Source organism: Neomonachus schauinslandi, chromosome 2 (genome assembly GCF_002201575.2).
Source record: "Neomonachus schauinslandi chromosome 2, ASM220157v2, whole genome shotgun sequence".
NCBI lineage: Eukaryota > Metazoa > Chordata > Mammalia > Carnivora > Phocidae > Neomonachus > Neomonachus schauinslandi.
The window spans coordinates 48,915,378-48,937,719 of NC_058404.1; the positions used below are offsets into that span (position 1 = coordinate 48,915,378).

At 42.3% G+C, this 22,342-nt stretch overlaps 1 protein-coding gene across 4 annotated transcripts in view; it reads left to right on the top strand.

Annotated features, from left to right (window-relative positions):
* The first annotated feature begins 1,290 nt into the window (after nt 1-1,290).
* EPHX2 (epoxide hydrolase 2) overlaps nt 1,291-22,342 on the top strand; it is a 70,505-nt gene continuing 49,453 nt past the window's right edge. For 3 of the 4 annotated variants that reach the window (XM_021698826.1, XM_021698827.1, XM_044912849.1), the window contains exons 1-3: nt 1,291-1,463; nt 15,521-15,605; nt 22,047-22,206. In XM_021698826.1, coding sequence (XP_021554501.1) covers nt 1,366-1,463; nt 15,521-15,605; nt 22,047-22,206 — 343 coding nt within the window. In that variant the 5' untranslated portion in view covers nt 1,291-1,365. The remainder of the gene's footprint in view (nt 1,464-15,520; nt 15,606-22,046; nt 22,207-22,342) is intronic. The other variant, XM_021698829.1, reaches the window with a different exon arrangement.

Below are 22,342 nucleotides of genomic sequence, written 5' to 3' on the forward strand. Positions count from 1 at the left end.
GAATGGCTTTTTCCAGTTCCCTCTGCTAAATTTGGCATTGTTGACTACATACTTCCTACTTCCTACTTTGTAGGGGTAGATTTCAGAAAGCACTAATAACAGCCTCAGGCAGATCCCGGATGAAGTTAGGAGGCAAGAGACGTAAGCATGGTCATAGTTCACCTGAGCAAAACACCCAAAGTGGACTCATTTTTCTTCTTCTCCAGATTGATAATTGGTAGATACAAAGAATGTTGTAGATGAATACCTCTTGATTTCAGTAAGGTATCTGATGATCTTTCACACCATTCTTCTAGCTAAATGGGGCAGAATATCTTGGATAAATTCACAGATGACACATTCAACAGAGAGGTCTCTGGTGTTTGTGTCTTGAGGCATGCTCCTGGCAAGCTGGGACACTAGGCCCAAAGCATGTTTTAATTCACAGAGCTACACTACAGCCATGAGGAGTCCAGCAATCCTCAGGCAAGTACAACTCAGACACTCCTAAGTGAAGTCCAGAAACAAAGGAGCCAATAGTGTGGAATCTGTGATTTAAAACAAAGCTGGAACATTTTTAGCAGCATTAGTACAAGGAGAATGTACCAACAGGTAATAAGTACTCCAAATTTACTTCTAAGCCTCATCCCAACAAGAGATTGGTGTAGATGTATTCCGAGGTGGCATACGGTATCTGGAGCATATTTTATTCTTGAAACACATTTTGCCTTTACAGATAAGTGTGTGACAAGGGGAGGGTGGTCAGGATAGTGAGGCATCTGTAAATATACGCGCCAAAAGGAGGGGCAACAAAGCTATTAGTTTAGTGGATATGCCAATGGAAAGGAACATGTAAGGATCCAAACACTGAATGAAGCTTTTGGACACACACACACACACACACACACACACACACACACACACACACTTTAAAGGGACACACACACACGCACAACACACCTTACACTTTAAAGGGACACACACGCACGCACACACGCACACCTTAAAGGGACACACACACACACTTACACTTTAAAGGGACACACAAACACACACACACTTTAAAGGGGCTGTGGCCCCTGGCTCTTTCTCAGACCCCTGCCCTGAGGCCTGCCCCCGGACCAGTGAAAGTCTGGCAAATTCGTGTGAAGCGGTCAGCCATCAGGGGACTCAAGCCCGGGAACTCGATGCCTGGAGGCGGTGGAGATAGAACCCGGGCTTACCCCGTGGGTCGCCACCCCTGCGGGACCTGGCCAGGGGGCGGGGCGGCGGCGGCGGGGCGGGGCCCGGGTGGACCAGTGCGAGGGGAGGCCCGGCGGCCAGCCGCTCCAATCCAGCTCCCGGCCTCCGTGCAGCTCCGGGAGCTTTGTGCCTGGGTGGGTCGCCATGGCGCTGCGTGCGGCCGTGTTCGACCTGGACGGGGTCCTGGCGCTGCCCTCGGTGGCCGGCGCGTTGGACCGCACGGCGGAGTCGGCGCTGCCCAGGTAAGGGAGCCGGCGCCGGGCCGGAGCGCGAAGGTCGGCGCCGCAGGGGGCGGGCGCCCCCGCTGAGAAGCTGCCTCTGGGCACTTCACATTGCTGCAGGGCCAGAGCCCTGCGAAGGTTAAAACAATTACCCGGCCCTAAAAATACCCATGTATGCGACTAGACCCATTGTCTTTCTAAATGCTAAGTAATTAAATCTCTCTAAAGACTCCAAAATTGCCCTCTATATTGGATTCTTTTCGTAAAGTGAGAGGAATTGCTCTCCGCGCTAACCGCTGCCCCCTAATTCTGTGTAATGGAGTGGGTTTTTAAAGCGGCGCCTGGGTGGCTCAGTCGTTAAGCGTCTGCCTTTGGCTCGGGTCATGATCCCAGGGTCCTGGGATCGAGTCCTGCATCGGGTTCCCTGCTCCGCGGGAAGCCTGCTTCTCCCTTTCCCACTCCCCCTGCTTGTGTTCCCTCTCTCGCTGTGTCTCTCTCTGTCAAATAAATCAATAAAATCTTTAAAGCTGCGCGGAAGTTGAGAAGAGAAAAAAAAGTTCTGTGCCTTGCGGGTTTACTTAACTATAATAGCAAACTAGAGAAACAGCCCCAAAGCCTAATCCCTGAGAAATGAACTAGGAAGCGTCACCAGTAAACCAGGAAACAGGATGAGCTTTCAGATCCGGAAAAACCTGTTAATGACAATTGAAAAAAACAAACCCACCAGAATGTAAAACAATTTATACAGCATGGTTTCAATTATAGGGGGGAAGAAAGCTACATGTAGAAAAATGTGTGGAAGAAATATCCCAGAATATGTTTGGGATTGTTAATCCCAGATGAGATTATGAATGATTGTCTTCATTTTTCTACTTTTTTGCATTTTCCAGTTTATCTGCTTATGAACATATGTTTCTTCTACAGTCAGAAGGAAGGAAAGCATATTTGTTTATAAAGTTAAGAAGGGAGCGCCAGGGTGGCTCACTTGGTTAAGCGTCTGCCTTCCATTGGCTCAGGTCCTGGGATCAAGCCCCGCAGGGAGCTCCCTGTTCATTGGGGAGTCTGCTTCTCCCTGTGCCTCTGCCCCTCCCCCCACTTGTGCGCTCGCAATCTCTCCCTCTCTCTCTCTAACAAATAAATAATTTTAAAAAATTAAGAAACGGGCGCCTGGGTGGCTTTGTTTCTTTGGCTTTGGCTCAGGTTTTGATCCTGGATCGAGTTACGCATCGGGCTCCCTGCTCAGCGGGGAGTCTGCTTCTCCCTCTGACCCTCCCCGCTCTCATGTGCTCTCTTACTCTCTCTCTTTCAAATAAAAAAAATTTAAGAAAGAAAGATAGATCACCCTGGCAACACCCAAGGAAGACTAAAGTCTAAACTACTGGCAAGAATAAGGAGCAGGGTGGAAGCTTTGAGAGTTCTGTCTTGTTTTGTTTCATGGCAAATTAATGCTCAGAGACTGTTTCTTTTGGCAGCAATTTCTTTAACCCAGATTCACTATGGGTATTTCACAAGCCTGTAGCATACAGGATAATGCCCCTTCATAAACCAATACACAACATACTCCCAAACAATGATAGATTAATCCCATTATTGTTCCAGTCAAGGGGGATCTGAAAGAAATAAAGCCCAAATTCAGTTGAGATGTACTTTCACTTATTTTTTTAAAGATTTTATTTATTTATTTGAGAGTGAGAGAGAGAGCACACGAGCTTGGGGGGGGAGGGGCAGTGGGAGAGGAAGAAGCAGACTCCCCGCTGAGCAGGGAACCTGACTGGGGCTTGATCCCAGGACCTTGGGATCATGACCTGAGCCCAAGGCAGACGCTTAACGACTAAGCCACCCAGGTGCCCCTGAAGTGTACTCTTTATTCCCCAGCTGGTGGCTGCTCTGGAAAGAGTAGAGTCGCTTTTACTGAAGCAAAAGCTAATTGCCCCAAGGGCTTCAGAGTGCTGGTTTAATGGGCCGAGTCCCCTCACCCATTGGATGGTCCTCTCAAACTTTCGGTATTGCTCCTTCATGTTTTTATTGATAGATACCCAGAGGCCCTCAGCAATTGAGCTACTGAGTATCAAGGGCAAAGGAGCAGATGACCAGATGTTGACATGCTGTTTCAGTACAGTTTACCTCACTCTTCCAGCAAAACAACTACTTCTAACAACAGCTTCACTTTATTAGCCTTTGTCAAGAACAAGTGGATTTCAAATCACATCAAACCAATGCAGAACATGCCCCATTCTAGAATTCTTGTGATACCAAAGGCCAACAGGCTGTCTAACCTATTATACTATATATTATAAAAGACTAGTGTCTGCAAGCATGCCAAGCCAAAAGGCGTCTCAGAATCTAGAGCCACCCTTAACTTATACAGATACAGAAACTGAAGCCTAGCAGGAGATTAACTTGAATACATAGTAATTAGTCACTGGGAGCTATGGAACCAGTTTTTTTTGACTCCCAGTTTAGGGTTATTTCCTCTCTGATTCATCGAGACTTCCCACCTCCCTTGGCTATTACTGTTCTGGGAAAGATGTCAATCTGTAGGGGTGAGTAAATACATCAATAAGTATATCAATAGTAAATTGATATCAATATGTCAACACCAATAGTTAGTGTATCAATAATTATTTATTGTCATTAAAACACAAATAAGGTGCCTACAAAGTCCACAATAAGAATAATCACATCCCAGGTAATTAGGATTGGAGAGAAGTATTGAAAATGGAGGGCCGCCCTCGATCCAGGTTTGTCCAATTCAGATCATTTGCAGGAGGGAGAAGCTGAGGAAGGACCAGTGAGCTTTCCTAGAATCCCTTTTAACAATAGCATTGTTTTACTTCCTTTTGACTCATAAATTTGATTTTAAAAAAAAAGACATAAAAAGAGCTTACCCTCGTGAGCTATGAGGTGTAATTGTGCCTGTGACCTCATCAATGTGGGGGGGGAACATGACTGTAAGAATAAAAGTCACAAGTATACAAGTTTGCAAATGTGGGGTAATTAAAAGAGCGCTGGTCTCTGAGTCAGACCCAGATTAAAAATCTCAGTCCTAACACTGACTGCTGGGTAGCCTTGCTTAATCTGTTTCAGTCTTAGTCAACTCATCTAAAACCTTAGTCTTTGTTTTGAAATAGGAAAATACCTTCCTCTAGACATTTTTGTGAGGGTTACATTAGGTAACACGTAAGGTGGATGGGCAGCTGTATTCCAACACATTTCTTTGTAAAAGTCTCGTGCATATGCACGAGATGCACTGGGCACACTCTGTTTATCTAGTGTTGCACAGACTCACACACTCCCTCCATGACCAGGGTTAGGATTGTTCCCAGCAGCCATAAAATGGGTCATAGCAAAGCTAGCTGATTCCAAGACCTTGACCTTGTTAGCTTTTGGAGTCTGTGAACGAACTGTGAAGGTGTTGGTTCAGCAGGTGAGCCTGAAGGGCCTTCCTTGCACGGGGCGTTTTCACCAGGCTTGGCATCTGGTATGTGAATTCAGGCATCCACAGATAGCCAGAGTTCAAGGCGAAGGCAGTGCCATAAAAGGAAAAGTTCTTAGGCAGAGCCTGAGAAGATGGTTAAGAGACTGGTGGGAAGAGATGTGAAGGGAGAACGTTCCAGGTGAAGGGAGCAGCATGAGCAAAGGCTTGGGGGTGGAGAGTATGGAGTGCGCACTATAACAGTGACTATCCCAGTGTGGCCAGAGAGGAGGAGCGTCGTGAGAGAGAAGCGGGGGGCCGGCTCCGTAGTGTGACATGAAGGTGAAGAACCTAGGCTGCGGGGCCCAGCGGGGGGAGGACAGAGGAAGCCTGTGAGCCTGGTGCTGAGGCCGTGAGGGTAGCAGGATGTAGACAGTTGTGTGCTTCATTTAATACCTTCTCACACAGCCTCACTGTGGAAGGTGTGCCCGGGGCCACTGGACCGAACAACAGGGATAGGCAGAGCATCAGTTCTAAAAAAAACCCTGAGTTCTAGAACCTCAGGTGCTTGTCCTATGCAATGCTCAGTAAATGTTTTCATAGCAAGACAGACACGCGGTCAGCAAATGCAGGAAGGGTATCTGAGAATCAGGACTTCTTATCCATGTCCTGTGTACTATTTCAGGAAGTATTTACTGGATGCTTCCAGGAGCTCCTGGGGCAGTCCCCAGATTTGTAGTGGCCTTTTGCCTCTTATTTACCACCTCTGGGATTTTGTATCATCTCTGAAGCCATCTTTTTTTTTTTTTTTTACACATGGGTTTTAATTCCTCAACTAATACGCAAATCCATTCTTACTTTGAAAATATTCAAACTAACAAAATAATGTGGAATAGGAATGTCAGACCCTCTTCACCCTTCCTTCTTCCTCTCCCCACCCCACATATAATCATGGTTGATCCAGAACCAAGGGGTATTTTAGGTTCTGCCCCCATAATTCTTTATAGCAAAACCTGACCTGACTTCATTTCACCACAAAATCTGACTTGACCTCATTTGGGTAGTAAACGTGAGCTGAACAAGTGTGGGGCTATTTGTCATCTTTATCTGTCCCACTACTGTGAGTAGTCACGCATTTCGCGACAGAAATACGATGAGTTTGATTAAGAGGGCTGCCCCGGACCCTCCTGGAGGTGTTACTTACTGTATGGTATAGCCCCCCTTTACCTTTACAGTCTGAACAAGCCTGACTTTTGAAACTCATCTGGTTCTGAGGCTTCAGATAAGGGATTGTCAGTCTGTCACTTGCTTATATGAATTTGCAGGCACGTTTATGCACAGTTTGGTAGGTAGGTAGTTTGGAAGATAGATAAGTTTAAAAAAAACAATAGGATCATAGTACACATGCTGTTCTAGGTCTTAATTTTTTTTTTTTACTTCATTTACTTAATTTTAATGATTTTACTTCACTTAACAATGGGACATCTTCCTGTGTCTGTTTATGTTCCTTTTTTAACCGCTCCATGGTATTCCACAACATGGTAGTGTCTGGTTTTGTACTGGATTGTTTGTCATTTTCTTCTTAGTTTCTCTGAACTGTTGATTCCTACCATGATGTTTTGTGTTTTGTGTTCTTCTTTTATTCCTCTTCTTTTTATTTTTTAAAGATTTTATTTATTTATTTGAGGTGGGGGGCACAAGTAAAGAGGAGAGGCAGAGGGAGAAGCAGATTCCCTGCTGAGCAGGGAGCCCGACGTGGGGCTCGATCCCAGGACTTCTGAGCCGAAGGCAGATGCTTACCTGGCTGAGCCACCCAGGCACCCCTTTTATTCCTCTTCTTTTTCCTGTCTATAGTTGTATTGATCAAGTTTTCTTTTTCTCCAGTTTTCTCTTGGGGAAACATTTCTCGTCTTCTTATGGGTACATTTTGTTTCTAGTTTCTTTATGATTACCTATGATTTTTTAATGTGCATAGATAGTAATTTATTCTATTAACACAACCTTTTCTGTCAGCATGCATAATTATTGGTATCTTTATTTTCTGTGTAATGAAGAATTTGTCTGGTGTTTGTCCTAGCACAGAGCTTCTTTTTTTTTTTTTTTTAAGATTTTATTTATTTATTTGACAGAGAGAGACAGCGAGAGAGGGTACACAAGAAGGGGGGAGCTGGAGAGGGAGAAGCGGGCTCCCCATAGAGCGGGGCTCGATCCCAAGACACTGGGATCATGACCTGAGCAGAAGGCAGACACTTAATGACTGAGCCACCCAGGCGCCCCTAGCGCAGAGCTTCTAAAGACCATTGGGATTTCCTGAGGGAAAGGAATGCCATTGTGACAGTGAGATGACTCATGGGGGCGCTTACCAATCTTCATGATTGGGACTGGTCATCAGCAAAGCCAACTGAGTGATTAGAGGTTTGGGACTTTGGGCCAGCCAGACCTCTAGGGAGGAAGCTGAGAATTGAGTTGAATCAGATAGCCAATGATTTAATCAACCGTGCCCACATAATGAAACCCTGATAAAATCTCTGCACACTCTAGCTCATTGGAGCTTCCTATTTAGTGAACGCTGATTTGCCTGGAGGGTGACATGCTCTGATTTCACAGGGAGAGGGCACAGATGTTCTGCATGCCCTCCCAGAACTTGTCTCATGTGTCTTTAAAATAAACCTGTAGGGGCACCTGGCTGGCCCAGTTGGTAGAGTGTGCGACTCTTGATCTTGGGGTTGTGAGTTCAAACCCCACGTTGGGTGTGGAGATTACTTAAAAATGAAATCTTTAAAAAAATAAAACTGTGATCATAGTAAGTATAGCACTTTTCTGAATTCTTTGAGTTGTTCTAGTGAATTATCAGACCTAGAGAGTTGTGGGAACCTCCAAATTTATATCCAGTAGGTCAGAAGTATGGGTGGACTGGAGACCCCCCTCCCCGAGACTTGCGGCTGGTATCTGAAGTGAGCTCATTCTGTGGAGGACTTGCCCTCAACCTGTGGGGTCTGTGCAAACTCTGGGTAGTTAGCGTCAGAACTCAACTGCAGTACACCCCACACTGCCGTGCCCAGGTCAGCTTAGCTATCCTGGTGCTCACTCACACCAGAACTTTCCCCAGGCAGGTGGATCACTTCCACTCCGGTTTTATCATGGGACCCATCTGCTTCCAGCTGCTCTGACTCATTCATTATTAGCTATGAATGTGTGTTTTCAGTGCATGAGGAAGAATCCCTTTAGGGGGCAGCGAATGAATTCTAGACATAGTGGGAGGTTTCAAGGGTTCTGTCGTATAAAAACCACTAACAAAGATTCTCATAGTTAATGGTATAAGATTAAATTTCATATATAGTTGATATTTTGTGGAAGATTGAGGAGGTGACAACATATATGAAATATAATCTGGTTTAAAATGATTGCCTGGAAGGGAAATGGGGAATTATTGTTTAATGGCACAGAGTTTTGCAAAGATGGGAAGATGAAGAGGTTCTGGAGATGGATGGCCGTGGTGGTGGCACAACAATGGGAATGTACTTAATGGCACTGAACTGTACACTTATAAATGGTTAAAATGGTCAATTTTATGTTATGTGTATTTTACTAAAACAAAGAGGATGATGGCTAAATTTCCAATGTTATTAAAAATGGGAATCAGTAGGGGCATCTGGGTTGCTCAGTCAGTTAGGCATCTGCCTTTGGCTCAGGTCATGACCCTGGCGTCCCAGGATCCAGTCCCACATCGGGCTCCCTGCTCAGTGGGGAGTCTGCTTCTCCCTCTGCCCTGCCCCCCCCGCCCCCTTGTGCACATATGCGCACATATGCGCTCTCTCTCTCTCTCATAAATAAAATCTTTAAAAAAAATGGGAATCAGAATTTTAAATTTAAATTGTATGTAACTATACTCATAGGGCTCCAAGTCTTCTACAGTCTCCATACAGTAGAATATTTAAATCTGGAATGGGAGCCATTATGTAAATGGCCTCTCCACCACTAGCCGTGTGACTTGGGACTAGCCAGTTAAGCTCTCTGGGCCCCATCTTTAAAAATAAAGTGATTGGAGGGCGCCTGGGTGGCTCAGTTGGTTAAGCGACTGCCTTCAGCTCAGGTCATGATCCCAGGGTCCTGGGATCGAGTCCCGCATCGGGCTCCCTGCTCTGCTTCTCCCTCTCCCACTCCCCCTGCTTGTGTTCCCTCTCTCGCTGTGTCTCTCTCTGTCAAATAAATAAATAAAATCTAAAGAAAAAATAAAATAAAATAAAAAATAAAAAATAAAAAAAATAAAGTGATTGGAATAATTGTATTTTAGTTGTTAATTAAGAGAGATGATTTTCTACCCATAACGCTATATTTTCTAAAGACGGCCGCAGCAATATCTCCCACCCATGTGCACTTTTTACCTGTGATTCTGACACTTCCCATTGAGGTGCACTCTTTACTCCCTCTGCTAGAAGTGGGGTGGACTTTTATGACCAACAGAGTATGGCAGAAGTGATACCCTGCCCTGTGATTTTGAGTTTCGGTTATAAATGTGTTGCAGCTTTCTCTTTGCTCACTGAAATATCACTCTTGAAGCCTTCAGCCACTGGATAAGCAGTCTGACTGCCCTGAGGCTTCCATGCTGGGAGGAATCCCCAACTAGTGCTTAAAAAAACCCCTAAATTCAACCAACTAAATTTGAAGATCTAATTGGCTTTATTAAATGATTCATAAGTCAGGCAGCATTCCATCTACTAAGTAGAGGAGCTGTCCAAAATAGGTTTTTAAAGGTAAAGGGGGCAGAAAAGGGGAATTTACTAGCAAGGAAGGCATTTTTTTTAGACAACTCACCCTCCTAAGGGGAATGGAAGTGGTCCATCAGGGGCTTACTTCCTAGTGTTGGCCAGGAAATTCCAGTTTGCCCCATTAAAGATTACGTGGTGAGGGCGGGGCGAGGGGGGGTTGAAACTGCAGTTAGTTAAGTATGAAGTCTTACTGATGGTGGGGCCTTAACATAAGTGACTCCATTTTGAGATGTGGTTTTCTTTTTAATGCTAACTGACCTGGAAAGACCACATGGAGAGGCCCTGAGACTATTTGGGAGAGAGAGACATGCCCGGTCAGTCAGTCCCCAGCTGCTTCAGCTCTCCCCTTCCCCCATCCTGTTCTAGCTGCCATCTGATTGCAGACACAGGAGAGATCCTGAGTCAGAACCGCCCAGCTGAGCCCTTCTCTAACTCCTGACCCACAGAAACCTTGAGAGATAATAAAATGACTGTGGTTGTTTTAAGCCATGGATTTTGGGTTGATGTTTTATGTAGCAATAATAACTGGAACACTGTCTCCTTTACAGATTAATTTTTCTCAGTAGTTCGCACTAAAATACTATATAATTTACCAGCTTATTCTTTCTCCCCCCTCTCGCCCCACTAGAATGTGAGCTCCTGAAAGAGAGCTTTGTTCAATCCTTCCTTCACGTTGCCTACAACAATGCCTGTTGTAGAAGGTGCACAATGAATATTTGCTAATGAATAAATGAAATGGTAGAAGGAAGGGGAGAGAGCAGATCAGCTGTCAGAAGCCCCCAAGTCCACTTTCTACTTGTGGAGTTTACTGAAGTGACTTTGAACCTGCTCTTGGGCTTAGTGGGGGAAGAGCAACAGTGGACTTCTTTTCACATGTTTGGGCTCTTGTTTTCCTCCTTTCTCTCTTTTTTAAATTAGTATGTTCCAGGCTACATCTGTCTTCCAAGATTTTCTCATATCTTTTAGTCCAATAATTTATATTTTCTTGGTTTTCTGAACTATTGAAGTTGTTTGTCTTTTTAAATCTTTTAAGGATAGCTTTTGTATAATCTCAGTGGGATTTTAGGCAGAGAGAAATAGATACATGCTCAGTGTGCTGTCCTGATATAATCCCCACTCCCTTCGTTTTGCATTTTTTGATGCTATCTTAATTGTTGCATAAAGGTGTGTGCCTTATAACTTTATTACACAAAGGTCTGTGCCTCTTGTCAATATAAAAGTGCTTAATAGAGATTGCCATTTTCTAAACTGGTATCAAATTATACTCCTACCAGGAGTAGAAGAGAGGTCCACTTTCTCCACATGGTCTTTAGTCTTTGATATTCTTAGGGTGTTTAAATGTAGTGATTCTGGTGGGTATATAGTGGCATCTCATTGTGGTTTTAAGTTGTATTTCCCTGGTGAATAATGATACTGGGCTTCTTTTTATATGCCTATAGGCCATTTGATAATTCTCTTGAGTGAAACTCTTGTTCAAGTCGTTTGCCCATTTTTCAATTGGGTCGTCTTTCTCTTATCGTTATTAGGAGTTCTTTGTATATTCTTTTTGTTTGTTTGTTTGTTTTAAAAAGATTTTATTTATTTATTTGACAGAGAGAGACAGAGAGAGAGGGAACACAAGCAGGGAGAGTGGGATATTCTTGATACAAGTCCTTTGTCATATGTATTGCAAGCATATCCATGTATATGGCTTACTCATTCACTTTCTCAGTGATATCTTCGATGAACAGAACAGAAAGTCTTGATTTTAATGACAATAAGTTATCTTTTTTTTGTTGTTTTATGTTAGTGCTTTTTTGTCCTTTTTTTTTTTTTTCCAGTTGGGCTTGAACCCACGACCCCAAGATCAGGACCTGAGCTGAGATCAAGAGTTGGATGCTTGGGGCACCTGGGTGGCTCAGTCGGTTAAGCATCTGCCTTCAGCTCAGGTCATGATCCTGGGGTCCTGGGATCAAGCCCTGCATCAGGCTCCCTGCTCAGTGGGGAGTCTGCTTCTCCCTCTGCCCCTCACCCTGCTCTCATGCTCTCTCTCTCACACTCTCTATCTCAAATAAATAAATAAGATCTTTAAAAAAAAAAAAAGTCTCAGATGCTTAACTGACTGAGCCACCCAGGTGCCCCTGCTTTTGGTGTCCTTTTAATAATTTTTGCTTACTTAAAGGTCATGAAGATATCCCCACTTTCTTCTAGAAGCTAGATTGTTTTAACTTTCACATTTAGGTGGATGATCCACTTCAGAACAAATTTTGTATATGGTGTGAAGTCTCCCCACCCCCTATGGATATCCAGTTGCTCTAAAGTCATTTATTGAAAAAACCTTTCTCACATTAAATTTTAGTGGTGCCTTTGTTGAAAAAATCAAATGACCATATATAGAGAGGTCTATTTCTGGACTCCCTGTTACGCTAAGTTGATGTGTAGGTCTGTGCAATAATACTACATTGTCTTAATTTATAGTAAATTTTAAAATCATGTAATATAAATCCTTCATATTTATTCTTAAAGATTTGTTTGGCTATTCTGTGTCCTTTAGTTTCCAGATAAATTTTGTAATCGGTGTGTCAATTTTCACACTTATACACAAAATCTGCTGGGATTACTATTGGAGTGAATTAAATCTTTGTATCAGTTTGGTGAGAATTTTTGCCCAAACCATATTAAGTCTCCTAATCCATGAACGTGATATAGATCTCTCCATCTATTGAGGTCTTTAATTTCTCTTAGTTTTGTAGTTTTCCAGATAGAGGTCTTCAACCTCTTTCATTAGGTTTATTTCTGTTTTTTTCTAATGCTGTGGCAAGTGGTATTTTAAGAAATTTCATTTCTAATTTCTTTTAAACCACATTTGTCCTGTTCTCAGCTTTCTATTTTGATCTGTCTTTAAGTTGACTGGAAATCTTCCTTGAATTTCTTTCTTTCTTTTTTTTTTTTTTTTCAGGAAATGCATGTGATGGTAAACATTAGTTTTACAGGCTGGGATTTTCTGTTACCTTCAAAAATGTATAATAAATTGTCTGGGGATAGAATTTTGGGGCCATTGTTTCTTTTTATCTCAATGTCTAGTGAATATTTTTCCACAATCTTCTGACATCTAAAGTTGCAGATAAAAGACTAATGTCACTCTAAATTGTTTTTCTTTTGTGTATAATCTGTTTTTACACAAAAGGTTGTTACCCTTTCTTATTCTAGGAATTGACATAGTTCCCCCACATATGCCTATTGTGGGGGTTTTGTTTGTTTGTTTGTTTTTTATTAGTTTTGCCTTGGTAATTGGTATACTTTTGATCTAAGGACTCAAATCTTTCTTCAGTACAGAGGAGTGTTCTCCTGCTTCTCTGATCATTCCTAGTGGAATTCTTTTTTTTTTTTTTTTTTAAGATTTATTTATTTGAGAGGAGAGAGCGTGCGTGTGCGCACACGCAGGCGCCGGAGGAGGGGCAGAGGGAGAGAGAGAATATTTCAAGCAGACTCTCTGCTGAGCGAGGAGCATCATGCAGGGCTCGATTCCACGGCCCATGAGATCATGACCTGAGCGGAAATGAAGAGTCTGACACTCAACCGACTGAGCCATCCAGGCGCCCCAATCCTTCTGGAATTCTTATTGTTTGCTTATTAAAGGAATTTGGCCTCCCTAGGTCTTATCATTTTCTCATTAACTTCAATTGCTTCATCGTTTTACTCTTTGTTCTTGAAAACTGTATCATGTCTTTTTATTCACTAATTTCATTTTGTCTGATGGCCATTTCACTGTTCACTGCTTTTGTTAGCCATCCTTAAAATTTGGAATTCATGTTTTCCAATCCAACAATGTTCATATTTCAAATTGATTCCTTTATTATTATTACTGCCTGATTTGTCTTATAGATACATTGGTATCTCTTTTCTCTATAGTTACATTCTTGCCTCAGCTCCTGTTCTTCTATCAGCCCCCATTCTCCAGGCAGAAAAAATAATTTTCCCTTTGCTTTCCATCCTACTCATCCAGTGTGTTATAGTTACTTGCTTATATGTTGATTCCCTTGTCCCCTGTGAGCTCCCTAAGAATGCAGTCACACTTTTCCATTTTTATATCACAGTACCCAGCACAATGTCTTGCATGCCTAGGTGCTCAATACAAGATAGTTGAGTTGAATTGTGTATTGACTCTTCAAACTGGAAGTCAGCTGCAGAAGGGTATGAGGGATCTTTTGAGGTGATGAATGTTCTAAAACTGGCATGTGCTGATGTCTGCACAACTGTAAATTTACTACACATCATTGAATCATACTCTTAAAACATGGATTTGATGGTATGTAATTACAATTTAATAACTCTGTTTAAAAAAAAAAGACAACTGGCAGGGCAATGCCTGGCTGGCTCAGTTCAATGGAACATGTGACTCTTGATCTCAGGGTTGTAAGTTTGAGCCCTACATTGGGTGTAGAGATTACTTAAAGATAAAATCTTTCAAATAAATAAATAATAACTGGTGGCAAAGGTGTAGCAAAGCCATTGCTATTACTGGAAAGTTGAACAAGGCTACTATAGTAGGAATATATCTTTCCACATTTCGTGCAAAGTCGATAATTGTTACCTGCAAGAGGGTTAATCGGATAGAAGGGAGTTGACTGTTTTCAGAAATGAAACTCCCAGATCAGAGATATTTGTCATCTTACTTGGGAATGGTAAATAATTTTAACTGGCTCACCAATTCCAGTGCATTGTAAATATTTGCCTGGGGCACTATATTAAGGATTGCACATGAGTGTCTGGACTCAGTGGAATCGGATGTGGTAATGGATTATCAACATCCGCTGGCGGTGCAAGGGGGTGGAGGTGTGTGTGTGTGTGTGTGTGTGTCACATACATACCATCCTTTATCTGTCCGATGACACCCAGCTGGCCATGTGAAGGTAGCAGATCCACCACAGGGGGTGGGAATATTATCAAGAAAATGGAATAGAAACTTGTATTTTGTAATGTAAGGAGGTGAGAGGGTAATGAGCTTGTCTCTCTCCCTCTGTGTCTGCTACTCCTTGGGTCTGTGTACAGGGAATGAATATGAGCTGAGGTGTGTTAGATGGCTAGTGCTGCCATAACCAAGTACCACAGACTGGGTGGGTTCAACAGTAGTTCCAGAGGCTAGAAGTCCAAGATCAAGATGGCGGCAGGGTTGGTTTCTCCTGAGGCCTCTCTCCTAGGCTTGTAGATGGCCGCCTTCTACCTGTGTCCTCACGTGGTCTTCCCTCTGTTCAGGTCTGTGTCCTGATTTCCTCCTCAGGACACCACTCATTACATAGGGCCCACCTTAATGATCTCATTTTAATGTAATCACCTCTTTAAAGGCCCTGTCTCCAAATACAGTCACATTCTGAAGTATTGGGGATTAGGACTTTGACATATGAATTGGAGGTGGGGGGGTACAATTTAGCTCATAACATGGGAAACTTTTTAAAAATTAAATAAGGTTAAAATGAAATAGAAACTGTATGTTCAGAATCGAAACAAGAAAAAAATATTTCATTCCCTTTGAAGAATATGTATTAATAAAGCAGTCCTTTGGAGCAGTGCCTTGTGCAAATGAGCTGAAGATGGGAGTGAATGCATATCCAGTCTTGAGTTTGTCCCTTAAGTGGCAAAGCCAGAAGTACTAACAGTTGAAGAGTTTCTGTTAGGTGGTCCCCCATGGGCTGCTTCACCTGCCAGCATATTCATCATTTAGTTTATGGTCTCACATCCTGGTTAGGTTGCTTTTTCAGGCTAAGATCCCAACTTGAACATTGCCTTTCCCCCTCCCTGGCAGAATGCCTTTCTAACAGCAGTTTGTCTATGGATAGAAATAGTGTCTGTCCCCTACATGCTGCTATGATGAAGTCTTCCAAACATCCATGCTGTTGTTCCTTTGTGTCTTCCAGAGGCTTTCTGAAAGAAGCTTTCAGGAGAGGAGGCCCAGATGGCTCCAGTGCCCGCCTCATGAGGGGAGAGATCACGTTTTCCCAGGTAAAGGGACACTTCATAGACCCCCTCAAGAAGGCATTCTGTGCCCACATGCCCATCTCCCGCACTGACTAGAAGCTCTCTGACGGCAGACCCATGTTTGCTTCATCGATGTACCCCGTCTAGCACTTCCGTCGTAGGACTGGGATGGGGGCTTAGAGACCCACAGAGAGATAGTTAAGACTGGCTTATTGTCTCTTTGCAGGATCCACCCCATGACTGGAAAATTGCCAACCCCTTGAAAATCTATACCAGGCAGAGTAGCTTTTTTTTTTTTCTTCTTAAATGGTGATAAAATACACATAATACAAAATTTATCACCTTGATCACTTTTAAGTATGTAATTGTGTAATGTAAAGTATATTCACATTGTGAAGCCATCACCACCATCCATTTCCAGAACTCTTCATCTTGCAAAACTAAAATCCTATACCCCTTAAACAAAAACTCCCATTCTTCTTTTCCCCCAGCCTCTGGCAACCTTCCTGTCTCCATGTATGCGGCTACTCTAGCCACATTAGAGAAGTAGGATCATGCAATATTTGTCCTTTTGTGCCTGGCTTATTTCCCTTGGATGATGTCTTAAAAGTTCATCCATGCTGTGGCATGTGAAAGGCTTTCTTTCCTTTTTAAGGATGGATAGTTTTCCATTGTATGGATAGACCACATTTTGTTTGTCCATTCTTCTGTTAATGGACACTGGGGTTGCTTCCATCTTTTGGTTATTGTGAATAATACCACTGTGAATATGGGTGTGCGAATATCTGCGTGACACCTTGCTTTCAGTTCTTCTGGGTATAGACCCAGAAGTGGGATTGCTGGATCATACAGTAGATCTGTTTTTAATTTTTTTTAAGGACCCTCCATCCTGTTGTCCAGAGTGGCTACCCCAGTTTGCATTCCTCTGAGCAGTGCACAAGATTTCCAGTTCGTCCACATCTTCACCAATCCTCGTCAGTCTTTGTTTTGTTGTTTATTTGTTCTGTTGTTGTTGATAGTTGTCATCTTGAGAGTAGCTGTTTTCAGACAGGGCCAATTGTGGGGAGGGGTTGTTAAGTAATAACTGGATAATGGGTGGGCTTTGGAGTCAGAGAGCAGGATTTGAATCACAGCTCCCACTTACAGACCGTGTCCCCCCAGCAAGTTGCTTAACCTCCCAAAGGCCCAGTCTTGCCATCTGTAAAATGAGGGTGATCTACAGTCTACTTCATGGATAGTTAGGAAGCTAGGAAAGTGTCTCGCATGGTGCCTGGCACACAGCAAGTGCTAAATAAATAACAGTTACCATTGTGACTACAACCTCCACTGGTTTTTAACAAAGTAATCAGGATCTGAAACCATTTGAATTCTCAGTGTCTGGAAGAAGAAAGGCTATTGAGAATCTATAAGCACACAGAGAACATGGTCTATATTTTAACACTTTTTATGAATTAGAGCCACCTATCGGTCTGTCAGAGAACTTAGGGCCCACTGTAGGAGAAAGCAGGAGTCCGCCTTTTCTGTGAAGGCACAGAGCGCACGTGTATGCACGCGTGCTTGCACACACACAGTGGCTGGTGACTGAAAAACTAATGATACTGCTGAGAATAAATGTGAAGTCAATAAGAAATCTGCAGTAATATTGTTGGAAGAGAAGGAAAGAAGGAAGTACAATGTGTTTTCAATGAACATAGGAATTATAGAGTGAAATTCTAGTAATTGCTATGAAAACCCTGCACCCGTTTTGACTTCTTTCATCCGTATGTAGCTTCTAGGTAACTTGAATGGTTAGCAGATGAGGTCTGAAATAGCAAATTGCAGTTGATCCTTGAACAACATGAATTTGAACTCACGGGTCTACCTATCCATGGATTTTTTTTTTTTTTCAATAAATACACATACAGTGCTGTAACCACGTTTTCCTCTTCCATTTGATTTTCTTAATAACATTTTCTTTTCTCTGCCTTACTTTATTATGAGAACACAGTATATAATACATATAACATATAAAATATATATTAATCAACTCTATGTGATTGGTAAGGCTTCTGGTCAACAGTAGGCTATTAGTAGTTAAGCTTTTGGGGAGTCAAAAATTATATGTGGATTTTCAACAATGTGGGGGGTTAGGGTTCTCAACCCCCACGTTATTCAAGGGCCAACTATATATTATGACAAAGGCTACTTAGGTTCAATTTGTCTTCAGAAATCATGTCTTGAAAATGAATGTCGTCTTTTAATTTTTCATTTGTGTATATGGGCACCTGGGTGGGAAATTTTTTCTCATTTGTGTGTACAATACAAACAGAAAAGTACACAAAGTATACAGTTTAATGAATTTTCACACAAACTGAATGCACCCATGTCACTGGCACCCAGATTAAGAAATAAAACATAATCAGCACCATGGGCACCCCACTTACACACCTTCTAATGCTACCCCTCCAAGAGTAACTAACCATCCTGACTTCCAACCTTAGAGATCACTTTTACCTATTTTGTACTTTATGCAAATGGAACCACACCGATAAATCTTTTGTATCTGGCATCTTTTCCTCAACATTGTATTTGTGAGAATCATAGATGTCATTGTATGCAGTCATAAATAGTTTTATTCTCATCGCTGCATGATATTCCATTGTATGAAGATACTCTGATCTGTTTATCCATTTTTTTTTCACCCTGAGATGGAAAGGCATTGGGAGATTTGGAGCAGTGAAGTGACATTATGTATATATATTTGCAGCAAGGAAAAGGGATTTTTAAAATTTTATTTTATTTATTTATTTGTCAGGGGGAGAGAGAGAGAGAGCACGCATGAACAAGCACAAGCAGGGGGAGTGGCAGGCAGTGGGAGAAGCAGGCTTCCTGCTGAGCAAGGAGCCCCATGCAGGACTCGATCCCAGGACACTGGGATCATGACCCGAGCCAAAGGCAGACGCTTAACCCACTGAGCCACCCAGGCGTCCCAAGGAAAAGGTTTATTCGAGAGGCAGCCAGACAAGGAGATGGGAAGGCAAGCCTCAAATCCACCTCCTGACTGATATTTTTAAAACCTCATTCTTGCTGCTGCATAAATAGACCAAAAGGGCAAGGATCATTATAGACTAATTAAGGAAGCTATTGGAAGATCTGGGTGAGAGATGGTGGTAGCTTGGACTAAGGTAATATTGGTGGAAGCAGTAAAAAGTGATCCAAGTCTGGAATATTTTGACAATAGATTCCACAGGCCTTCCTGATAGATTGAGTATGAGTATGAGAGAGGAATGAAGGATAACAAACGTTTCTGACCAGAACCAACTGACAGTTATCAGTTGCTGTTCGCTGCTCTGGGGCTGGGAAATCAGGTGCCCGATTTGGGATATTTCAGTTTGAAATGCCTATTGATCTCCAAATAGAGCATGCAAGAGGTAGCTGCATATACAAACCCAGAGTTGAAGGAACATCTTACACACACACACACACACACACAGCATATAGATGGCATTTTTAATGCCACTGGACTCAGTGTGATCACTGAGAAAGGGAGTATAAATGGAGAATCCAGAATCCCGGGTACTCTAGTATTAAAGGTCAGGTTGATGAGGGGGACCCAGGATTGAGAGATGGAGAATGAATCTCCACCCATAAGAGAAAAATTAGGAGGGTGTGGAGTCCTGAAAGCCAAGGATTTATCAAGTTTCAGATGAAGAGAGTGGCCATCTGTGTTGATGCAGCTGATGGGTCAGGCAAAATGAAGGCTGGCAAGTGCCCATTAGATACAGCAACACAACATGGAGGTCACTGATAACCTTGGCGAGAGAGGGTGGAATGTGGAATGTGGAGGTCAAAGCCTGATCAGACTATGTTCAAGAAAGAATGAGAGAAACGGTTTGAAGACTATGTGAAGTTTTGATACAAAGTGGGGTAGAAAAATGGGGCAGTAGAAGGAGGGGATAAGGTCAAGAAAGAGGTTTTCTTTATGATAACAATATGCTTACATGCTGATGGCAATGGTCCCATAGCGAGGGAGATTGCTGATAAAGGAATGAGGAAGGGAGACCCACTGGAGCCACGTCCTTGAAACAGAAAGGGATGGAATCTAGATGGAGGGGCTGAGCTTTGATAAGAGCAATGGACCATTATCCATGGTAACAGAAGGGAAGATGGAGTTCTTGGCCACTAATGCTGGTAGGTGGATGGTGATGGTGAGAACTTGTGAAAATTCTCTTCTAATTATTCTCCCTTCCTCCAATCCTCCTCACTGTTCCTGGGATGACCTCCCTATAATGCAAATCTACTTATGTAACTCTCCCACTTAACTATATATATATATATTATTTTTTTTTCTTTGTGTAACAATCTAAGGCTGCAAGAGTTTTATTATTTTTACGGAAAGGTGAATACTTCCATTATTTTTCCAATTTCATTAATGGTTTTAGTCTACTCACATTTTATATTTTATCTTGCATCAGTTTTGGCATTTGTATCTTTTTTTTTTTCTTTTTATCTTTTGGCCCCCTTCACCCATTTCTCCCACCCCGTCCCCCACCACCTGCCTCTGGCAACCACATTCTCTGTATCTATAAGTTTGGCTTTTTTTGTATTTTTTGTTTTTGTTTCTGTTTCTGATTTAATTCCCACATATAAGAGAGATCAGACAGTATTTGTCTTTCTCTATCAGACTTATTTCACGTAGCATAATGCCTTCGATGTTCATCTAGATTGTCACAAATGGCAAGATTTTGTTCTTTTTTATGGCTGAATAATATTCCATTAAAGTTATATACCACATTTTCTTTATACATTCATTCATCCATTGATGGGCATCTAGGTTGTTTCCACATCTTGGCTATTATAAATAATGCTGCAGTGAACATGGGGGGGGGGGGGCGTGCAGATATCTTTTTGAGTTAGTGTTGTTGTTTTCTTTGGATAAATACCCAAAGTGGAATTGCTGGATCATAGGGTAGTTCTAGTTTTAATTTTTTGAGGAACCTCCAAACTGTTTTCCATAATGGCTGCACCAATTTACATTCCCACCAACAGTGTGCGAGTGTTCCCTTTTCCCTACGTCTTCACCAACATTTGTTATTTCTTGTCTTTTTGATAATAGCCATTCTAATAGGTATGAGGTGATATCTCACAGTGGTTTTGATGTACATTTCCCTGATGATTAGTCATGTTGAACATCTTTTCATGTGTCTGTTGGCCACCTGTATGTCTTCTTTGGAAAAAATGTCTTTTCGGGTCTTCCATACATTTTTTAATCAAGTTATTTGCTTTTTTTGCCGTTAGGTTGTATGAGTTCTTTATATATTTTGGATATCAGCCCCTTATCAGATATATCATTTGCAAATATCTTCTCCCATTCAGTAGGTTGCCTTTTTGTTTTGTTGATGGCTTCCGTCGCTGTGCAAAAGCTTTTTATTTTGATGTAGTCCTAATAGTTTATTTTTGCTTTTGTTGCTTTGCTTTTGTTGTCAGATTCAAAAAATCATCAGCAAAACCTATGTCAAGGAACTTACCACCTACATTTTCTTTTAGGGGTTTTATGGTGTCAGGTCTTGTGTTGAAGTCTTTCATCCATTTTCAGTTGATTTTTGTGTATGGTGAAGTGGTCAAGTTTCATTGTCTTGCATGTGGCTGTCCAGATTTCCCAACACCATTTATTGAAGAGATTGTCCTTTCCCCATTGTATATTCTTGGTTTCTTTGTTGTAAATTAATTGACCATATATGTATGCATGGGTTTATTTATGAGCTCTCTATCATTCTGCTATTGGGGTTTGGGTAGTTTTCAGTTTGAACTATTACAAATAGTGCTGCTATGATAGTGTATAAACATATCACAATCCATTTTGCTGCTAATAAGTGTATTAGTTACCCAGGGCCGCCATAACAAAATACCACAGACTGGGTGGTTTAAACAATAGAAATTTATTTTCTCATAGCTCTGGAGCCTAGAAGCCCAAGATCAAGGTATTGGCAGGGTTGGTTTTTTCTGAGGTCTCTCTTCTTATCTTGTAGTGGCCATCTTTTGTGTCTTCGCAGTCTTTCCTGTGTGTGTGTGTATGTGTGTCCTAATCTCCTGTTCTTACAAGGACACCAGTCAGATTAGATTAGGGCCCACTCATGACCTCATTTTACCTTAATCACCTCTTTAAAGACCCTACCTTCAAGGACAATCACTTTCTGAGGTGTGAGGGCTTAAGACTTCAACATGAATTTTGGGGGAACCCCATTCAGCCCATAAACAGGGGCATTTGTGTAGCTTGTAGTTTCAGGGCTCTTGGAAATAATGCTCCTGCAAGTGCATACACAAACATGTCTTTTTGGTGAACATATGTAGACATTTCCATTGGGTGTGGGTCTAGGAGCGGAATTGCTGGCTCAGAATGCATATGATCAGATTTAGTAAATGCTGCCAAAAGCTTTTCCAAAGGATGGTACCAATTGATCGTCCCTCATCAATTCACTCTTACAGTGGGTGCCACTCATGGAAGAAGACTGCAGGAAATGTTCTGAGGACTCTGGAATCCGCCTCCCTGAGAATTTCTCTGTAAGCCAGATCTTTGGCAAGGCGGCTGCAGCAAGAAAGATCAACCACCCCATGCTTCAGGCAGCTCTTGCCCTCAGAAAGAAGGGTAAGGATCCAATACTGGCCGTTCTCTGAACCAACCACACTAGAGCCCTTGGGTGTGTTAGGTCAGAATACATCTATATGTGTTCCGAGAGCACAGATCTTCTGGACCTTGATGGAAAGCCATTCTTAAAAACATA